The sequence below is a fragment of the Quercus lobata genome, chromosome 5 (genome assembly GCF_001633185.2).
Source record: "Quercus lobata isolate SW786 chromosome 5, ValleyOak3.0 Primary Assembly, whole genome shotgun sequence".
Taxonomy (NCBI): Eukaryota; Viridiplantae; Streptophyta; class Magnoliopsida; order Fagales; family Fagaceae; genus Quercus; species Quercus lobata.
This window is the reverse complement of record NC_044908.1, coordinates 31260431-31269789: the sequence shown is the minus strand read 5'-3', so window position 1 is coordinate 31269789 and position 9359 is coordinate 31260431. Positions and strand designations below refer to the sequence as shown.

General features: G+C 31.6%; 1 protein-coding gene across 1 annotated transcript; it reads right to left on the bottom strand.

The window, feature by feature from the left end:
- Positions 1-4891: 4891 nt before the first annotated feature.
- LOC115992575 (flotillin-like protein 3) lies at positions 4892-7759 on the bottom strand. Its single transcript, XM_031116794.1, has 3 exons — positions 7102-7759; positions 6221-6616; positions 4892-5581 (listed from the first exon to the last, which is right to left on the bottom strand). Exons 1-3 carry the CDS (start codon positions 7633-7635, stop codon positions 5072-5074), a joined length of 1440 nt encoding a protein of 479 aa, XP_030972654.1. The 5' UTR covers positions 7636-7759; the 3' UTR covers positions 4892-5071.
- Between the last annotated feature and the right edge of the window lie 1600 nt (positions 7760-9359).

Genomic DNA, 9359 nt, shown 5'->3' with positions numbered 1-9359 from the left:
TTTTAGAAACCTAGCCACTCTAGCAGAACGAGAAACCAAAGCAAATAAAGAAGAAATGACAAACCTATATGGACAATCGTCACCCACGAAGAAACTAACCCCCTTGAGATGCTCTCCCTCCACAATCTCAAGCAAACAACCTAAGTGAGCAAAAAGAAAGGATATTGAGGGACAATTGACCTTAACAAATGAGTAATTTACCATGGAAGAGCAGAAAAAGAGAGAGAAGCACGAAGAGCTTACTAGGAAATGCAAAATTGAAAAAGAAAGTTCGAAGAAGAGAAAAGTCCTAAAATGCCAACTAAACAAGGAAAGATTACGAAGAAAAGGAAATAAGAGGGGGGATTGCGAGATAAATGGCCAAAATATGCGCGGGAAAACCAAGAAAAGTCTGCATGTTAGACACATCTTGACCGTACACGTGGCACTCAACAAGTCAAACATCAACTCATCATAAATGCGCCGTACACGGAATACGAAGCATCAGATGGATATGTTTTCATCTCGTCTAACAAATGAAAATTCAAACAAGGGGGCAATTGATGAGTCGAAAATTTACGATTGTCATTAAACTGAGATTGTCATTAACTAAGAGAAGACGTTATGCATTTATTACACTCATTGATGACGAAGCGTAGCAGACAGAGCAATGGTCACAAAATGAGTTGTGAACTTTAGACAAAGATTTTGTAGTGCACTAGCCATTGAGCATAAATATAGCAATTCATTGCCCATTAATGAGGCACGCAATTATAAAAAGAGAAGGTAACAGAAGTTAAAGGTACACACAAAATACTCTACAAAGATCACTCTCCAATCAATTCTCTCTAAAAATTTTCTCCCTTACTGACTTAAGCATCGGAGGCGATTTGGCTAACACCACACTGGTGTGTTACTCTTCCACTCAGTTTTTTTTACAGGTTTTCCTCCAATAGAGACAACCCTAATCATAGCTTCGTCTATCTACTATGACGAAGAGCTCAACTGTTGATTTTTTGCATCATCAAATATCGTACTTAATTATGAAGTAACAATGGTGCAATACCAATGTTGCCTCCTATTTAATGTTTGCTGCTTTTCTTATTTTTAATCCCTACTCCTTTTTTTTTCTTTTTTTGGATTTAGATCCTTTAGATTTCTTAGGGTACTCTACCAAATAGATTTCCTTAAATCTTTGTCATTCTTTAATGAATTAATGGTCTAGATTTTGCTATGTCAGCATTCCACTAACAATAATCTTGATTGTTTTGTTTGCAACATTGTTTTATTATTTTAAGAATATTGTAAGTAGAATGCTGACATACCAGAATCTAGACCATTAAATTATTTAAGAATGGTTAGGATTTAAGGAAATCTATTGGTAGAGTACCGTAGGAAATTTAGAGAATCTGAATCCCTTTTTTTAGGGTTATATATCAATAATTTTGTTTGATTACATATTTGACACATTGGATGAGTTCAGGTGATCGAGAGACTGTACAAAAATATTGTATGATTCAAGACTGCCTCATATAAAGTGGTAGTCATTTATCAAGTGGTTGTTTAAGACTTTTTTTTTTTTTTGTATAAAAAAAATTTATCCTACCTATGTCTATATTTATCAATTTGTGTAATTCTACATTGGATTCAATTTACTGTTTTTTGGAATACTAATGTACATATCATCATTAATTGAAACCCCTACAGTTTAACTTTATTTTTCTCAATCACATCTCTTCCATATGAAATTAATTATCCCTAACATCTGTTGTGCCTTTCACTACAACTTCTTTCATTTTTTACGAGAAAATATATTTTTAAAATTAAAAGATATTATTGCTCATGTGCAAGCCTTTCCCATAAAAGAAAATGACTAATACAATACACCATCATCAAAATACATGTACCGACTTCAAATCAAGGGAGAAAATGAATAATTAAATAAAAAAATCATAGAATTACCAACCTGGATTGGAGATGTAAGCCCCATAAGTTTCTATATAGTCAGTTCCTTGTAGAGAGAGAGAGAGAGCGAGAACTAGATGTCCATAAAATTTAAAAATAAAAAATAAAAAACCATAAAAAGAAGAAGAGATATAGATGAATGCGTGTGGCTGGTGAATTTGTTATGGGATAAGTCATCAATCTATGGAGTTTATCTTTGAGTAATTGTGGTTAATTTTGAATTTTAAATTTTAAATAAGAGTGGAGAAGACACGTGATGATAGAGGAAAATAGATAAGTAGATTAGTGGGAGGAAAGAGAGGAAAACCGAAGGAGTTTTTTTTTTTTTTTTTGAAAAGGGAGATTTCTCTACTATTTTTTTATTTTTTGAATTTTGTTGGATTACAGTTTTAACTTTATTTTTTATTTTTAGGAATAAAGATAAGTTAATTAAATTAGGGTATTTTTGGAAGTCAATGGGATAATAACTAATTCTATGAATTCTCTTAATAAATAGAGAAGAGAAGAGATAATATATGTTTTTCTTTCTAAAATTCTAGCAAAAAAAAAAAAAAAAAACCTTTAAGTTTTGGATTTTAGAATCTGCTACTAAAGTTCTTCTCAAGCACGATTTCTCATTTAAAGATGGACACATTCACCTACTTTTTTTTCTAAAAGGCCCATCTTTTTTGTTATTTTAAGACAACTATGAATTATTGACTTTCGGTTGACTTCTTCACAATTTTTCACATCAGCATTTTTTATTTATATTTTTTTAATTTAATTTAATTCGATTTATTTCTTTCAATTTTATAGCACCAAATTGCAAAAAAATTATTAATTTTCTTTGAAAAAAAATTTAGTTTTTTGTGCCATACAACCACTATACTTATAGGAGACATAAATTATCACATAGTTAGGAAAATTGTAGATAGAATCGAAGTATTTGACTTTTGGTTGACCTCTCCACAATTTTCCACATCAGTATTTTTTATTTATATTTTTTAATTTAATTTAATTCGATTTAATTCTCTCAATTTTATAGTACTAAATTGTAGAAAATTTATTACATTCCCTTAAAAAGAAAATTTAGTTGTTTGGTGCTGTACAACAACTATACTTTAAAAAAAAAAAAAAAAAATGAGAACAACCACCGTACTTAAAGGAGACCTAAATTATCACATAATCAAAGAATTTTTAGATAATCCTAACAAACTATATAATAACTCATTAATATAAATCTATATCAAAAAATGGAATATATCTCCATTAATTTGATAATTTCTACATTGATGACGTTTTAAAAAAAGATCTATCATATTTCCTTATATCAATCTATCACGTTTTTCAATAAGATTTAAACTCTATAACTATATCAAATGAGACTCAACAAATATATATCATTTTTAATTTTAATAGGATTTAAATTTTATATCAAATGGACTTTACCAACATATTCATCCTTTAAAAAAAATTATATAACCAAATTTGATTAAGAATTCATAGCCCTAACCAAATTTGATCAGGAATCTATAATCCTATATTATATTATAAATAGTTTTTTTAGGGATTATTTGTTACAATTTTAACTCTCTTGCATTGATTTTGGTTCTTAGAGCGCCTTCAAAACAAACGGTATGTGGAGTTTTCTTATTAGGTTTAATGTTTAACATATATAAGAGATATTTTGGTCAATTAGAAAAAGTTTGATGAAACAAAAAAGGAAAAAGAATTAAAGAACGCACAATCTAAAAATGAAATCTGATGGGATTCTAAATTCTCTACTAAAAGCAAGGAATTGCATCTCCCACGAAACGAAAGTCCCTGTTTTTTTGGGACAAAAACAGAGCAAGATTATTGCACACAATCTGAAAAAGAAAATAACTATCAAAGCCCAATTGGTCACATTATTGAGGTTACCAAGCCAACGTCAATTGCACTCAAACTTAGAGGGTGCATTGCATGGCCCTTAATTTCAACATGTGGGTCATAATCAGGCAGATCACACATTGGCACTTCAAGCAAACTACAATGAACCTGAATTACAAAAAATCTAGCACAACTTTTGCCACAATATTAAAAAATGAAAAAAAATGCTAGTAGTACTTTATTAGCAAGGAGTTTTTGTTCCCTAATAATTTGGTCGCAAAAGTCTAAATTTCTTGTAGTATAATCATAACAATAGTGATAATAACTGATAATAGCAAAATGTATACGGATGATAAAAAAGAAAACAACGAATCTAGAGGCCCAAAGATACCGTAAATTTATCGAAAGTAGCAAATTGAAAGTACTGTAAATAAAGATAAAAGTTAGTTGAAATAGTATAGTGAGACTCATAAATAGTATCAAAAAGTACAGTGAGACCCATAAATAGTAACAAAAATAAACTAAATAGTAAAATAAGTTGGCAAAATTAATCATGCCAAACAGATACTAAATCATCAAATTAGTATCAACCAAAAGCAAACTTATAAACATTCACACAATGTTCCCTGCCCTCTATGTAAGAGCAAAACTAAACAAATATTGGTAAGTTCTATCATAGTGAGGGGCGGAGCCAGAAATTTTTGATTGGGGGGCCGATTTGTGTTGCTAATTTATTAGTCTAAACAAACTTTTGTACACATACACAAACACATGTATCTATACACACACACAAAAAAAATTAGTATCTTTCATAATGAATCCTTAAAATTAAATGTTTCATAGAATTAAATTAATCTTTAACCATCTTCCATAGTGAAATCTTTATAATTTTCATTTTCAATATAAGTTACCAAATTGTCTACCATTGTGAGTAAAAAAATTTCAATTGAATAATAAAGTGTTCAAAGACATAAATGATCCAAAATTTAAAAAAAATATGAGAACACATTTTACCATAAAAAATGAATTTGAGAAACAATATGTTCTCTATAACTACTAGACAAATTGGATAATTTTTTTTAAGTACATTATTGGACCAACTCAAATAGTGGGGGGAGGGGGGCCAAGTCCCATTTTTAAGGGCTAATTATTAAAATATTAAATATTTCAATATAGTAAAAAAAAAATTTCAAAAATTTTGGCCCCCCCACCCTAACATATAGCTCCGCCCATGATCATATCATTGTTTCAATGGTACTATACTTAAAAACCAAACAGACTAATTAGATTCATGAGTAACATCACTCAATGTGGCTAGCCAAGCCGGTGGAAGCATCCCAGTCTGCTCATGCACAGTCTTTAGCAATGGTGGCAACATGCTATATACCCCAGCAACATCTTTCATTGCCCCATTTTCACCATCTTCACCTCCTTTTCCGTTAGACCAAACACTAATTTTGGGCTGCATTCCATTCACAGCCTGAGCATTAATCCTGGCAATGTCCTGGTACATATTCTTGTTGACCATCATGTAGTCCCTTAGTTCAATGTAATTTCCTCCCAATTGTTTCAATAGGGTGTTCAGGTAAAAGCCTTCAGCTTGTGCGAGTGCAGTGATCCCTTCAGCTTCTTTTTTCTTTGCATACAGCTCACTCTCCGCAGCTTGTTGGCGAGCATAAAAATTGGCATCTGCGCTTACCTTCTGTGCCTCAGCAGCTTTCTGTGCCTCATAGAGAACTGCTTCCGCTGCTTTTTGTTTCTTGTACAGATCCCAATTTGCCTCTTGCACCTATATCATCAATGTTTCACATATTAACAAAAAAAATCCATTCCCTATATTTCATGGGTTTTTGGATAGCGTATAAGACTTGTAAGTTGTAACCCAAATATAAACATAAAATCATAAAGTAAACCAACTTATTAGCATGACAAAGCAACATGTATTACCATGTCTTTTTCATGATCTTTTTTTATTTGAAGTAGAAGATGAGTGATTTAGAAAGAGAGGATTGGACCCAGTCACATTATAATTCAAAAAGGCGTACAATTATGAAATTCATACGAATTATGAAACTGGTAAATGGTGAAGCTGCTCACATTAAAAATAAAGAAAATATATTGATTTATTCTAGGTTTTGGTCCTACAAAATGATATATTAAGGAAGTTATGGATCATGGATTCAATTAAAAATGATTAATTACATTATTAATGAAGTGATATTAAGTCTTTATCTTTAGAGGTGTGTGGGAACCCCCTCCAAACTATAGCTCTATCTATGGGACCCCTATTAATCCTTCTTCTATTCTTAAACCTTAAGCCATCCAAATTTTATAAACATAATTGAAGGAGAAACTCATAATTCATAAACTAACACAACAAAAGCACAAAAAACAAAAGGTAAAACAAGATTACATTAGTTTCACATACCTTAGTCTCATACTCCACTGCTGCCTTGCTCAGCAATTCGGCCCTGAGTTTTTCAGTCTGATTCAATGCCTTCTTCTTCTCCACCTCAGTTTGTAACTCAGCCTCCCTTATGGCCACCGCCTTTGCCGACTCCACCTCTGCCAACTGAGAGGCTTGAGACCATCCAGCATTTTTGGTGGCCAACTCAGCCTTCGACTTGACCAACTCAGCTTCCTTCTGGTTCTTATATAGTTCCACACTAGTCTTAACGTTAATTTCCTCCTTTTGGGCATCTCCTAACCTTTGAGTCGTTATGATCTTAGTCTCAGCATCAATTTTGGCAGCGTTTTGTGATGTTAGGCCTTGGCGCTCCTTTGCTCCAATCTCACCCTTCTTCTTAGCCTCAGCAACATCAATCTATAACAACATTTATCAATTTATTAGTACCAAGACTTATTTTGAAGAAAATATATTTCCATGCGAATGAAGTAGTCTTGCCCAATAAAATGATTATTACTTATTATAAAAATATTAATTGATGAATAATGCTAATTATGAAAATTTTAAGTAATAAAAACTTGCATGATCGATATATCATTGTGAAGATAAAGACAAAAAAAAAAAAAAAAAAAAATTTTCTCATTAAAACTGAACCAAATATACAATTGTAGATTCACATAAACCCAAAAAGAACCCAAAAAGAAAACAACAATACTAGGTAACAAATTTCACAACTTATTGAGGTGAAAGACTGTGATTATTGAAAACATTGACATCAAACTTGTTATCTCAACAAGTGTGAAATATGATTTACCTTTAAACTTAATGAAAGGAAAAAAAAAATTGCAAAAGAATTATGAATATGTTCTATTAAAAACAAGTAGTGTTTAGTGTTGATGTACCTTGGCTTGATTGGCAGCCTCCATCTGGGTTTTCTGGCCAAGGTACGAAAAATACTCATGGCCAGGCACATCCACAAGTTGTTTGACATTAGCATTATAGATGAGAAGTCCAAACTGGTTCAGTTCAAGTTGAACCTTTTCAAAAACCTCTTTCTTGAACTCCTTGGTACCCTTAAAGATCTGTTCCATGGTCATGGAGGCAGCGAGAACTCGGGTTTCACCCTCAATGACACCCTGAACGAGTTCTTCAACATGTTTGGAGCGCTTGTCATGATTGGACATGAGCGTAGCGTAGAGAAGGAGGCTGTCCATGTCGTCGACACGAGGACCGATAGTGAAGACTGCGGGGAGAACAAAAGGGAGTTTCTCGGCGGACATGCCTTGAACTTCGAACGTGTAGTTGACTGGGGACATGTCGAGTCGGGTGTACCGTTGCCCGGGAAAAACCCATGATTTCTTGGCCAAACGTATGTCAGTGATGCCCCAGCCAGTGATGGCTAGGTACTCCGAAGCACCAGCTGTTTTCCAAATCATGGTAATATATACAAGTGTCACAGAGAACTCAAAGAAAGAGAGATGGAGATGAGGCTTTTCTTTTCTTTTATTCTGTTTTCGTGATGAATAAGAGGGTTAGGTTTAGAGGACGCTTTGAGATGAGAGAGAGATCTAGGGCTTAGAGGAGGCTTTATATATATAAAGAGCAAAGAGTATTTGTATTATATATGGAATGCTATGCGTTATATTCGTGTCGAGGTATTAGGAAGGTTCCAAACAATTAGATCGTATTTTCTATGTAATAATAATGTACAGTATTAATTAGTTTTGGTTCTGTATAAATTAATTTCGATTATTGTCAATAACCAATATCTCTATCCGTTCTTTGGTGAGATGAATATCAAAGGGCATTTGATTTATTAGTTGCGTAATTTAGTATTAATGGTGAAGGTTTTATGATGTAGAGACCAAGATTGAGAAGGATTTGTATTGAATTCGTCTAAGTGATTGCGGCGAAGTAAAACTGAAGTGAATGCAAATTCAAAATCACTAGGGCTATGACACAACTATTTTTAAAATAAATTTCACATACTTTCTTGCAAAAAAGAGAGGAAAAAACAGAATTAAATTATATCTCTCTCAGCAAGAAACTAAAATTAAAATTATTAAACCCGAACTAGACCTTATGTGAACGTTTGGATATGGCTGAAATTTTTTTTTCAGTTGCGTCTAGTGTTTGGTAGTGGATTCCGTGCATAGTTCATAAGATTTACAAACATTTTTTTTCAATAAAACTTTCATTAAAAATGGGTCCTACAGCACTATTCACACATTTAAAAATTATTTTGTTACAGTATTTTCAGTTTTTAGTTTTTAACAATAAGTGATATCCAAACAGATCCTAAGTTGGTCTAGGAGCCATGTTATTGAGTTACCCATTCAATTAATGGATTACTGACAAAGCCAGCTTAACAACTTTGGAGGTTTTAGGTGAAAATTTTAAATGGAGCATTTTTTTATATTTAAATATTAATTAAATAATATTTATTGAATTTTTTATTTTTATTTAAAATCTATTGATACTTTTTGAGATTTAGTTTTTTTATTTATTTAATTTTTCTCCCTTTTTTTTGTTGTTGAAGGTTTTCATATTTAGAAAAATATTTTCTAGTAGACATTTATAATAAGCAAATATTTATAAATAAATAAAACACAATTTATAAGTAAAAATTATAATTTATATAAAAAATTTAAAGTATGAAATAATAGAACCTTTTTTTTTTAAAGAGTTTCACAATCGATAACACCCACTCTTAATGATAGTTATTTATCATCAAACTAAAACACCAATCGATTTTTGGAGTAGGTCAGGATTGAACTCCAAATTTCTTATTCAACCCTCAAAGACTTTACCATTTTCTTTTTTTCAAGGAACTGAGACTTTACCAGTTGAGCTAATTAGAACCCACAAAATAATAAAACTTGATTATTGCAACTTTTCTAACGTTGTGACCACTTTATACTTTAAAATCTAAACCTACAGTCCTACACAAATAAGAAATAATTTATTACATGGTTCAATAAATTAGTATCACTGTAATACAAATGGGTTGATATGATATATATCAAATTATCAATTGGTGTGATAAAAAGAGACTATGCGTGAATAGGTGTTTATTATATAGTGGGTGGGGTTTAAGAATGTTTTGTTAATTAAACTTCAAACCGAAACAATCTTGAAGCTTTAAATGCTAAAACTCATT

Coding starts and splice junctions, on each gene's coding strand:
- LOC115992575 (XM_031116794.1), bottom strand. CDS start 7,635: ATGATTTGGAAAACAGCTGGTGCTTCGGAGTACCTAGCCATCACTGGC. Junction 6,617..7,101: donor AGGCTGCCAATCAAGCCAAG/GTACATCAACAC, acceptor ATGTTGTTATAG/ATTGATGTTGCTGAGGCTAA. Junction 5,582..6,220: donor CAGTGGAGTATGAGACTAAG/GTATGTGAAACT, acceptor TTGATGATATAG/GTGCAAGAGGCAAATTGGGA.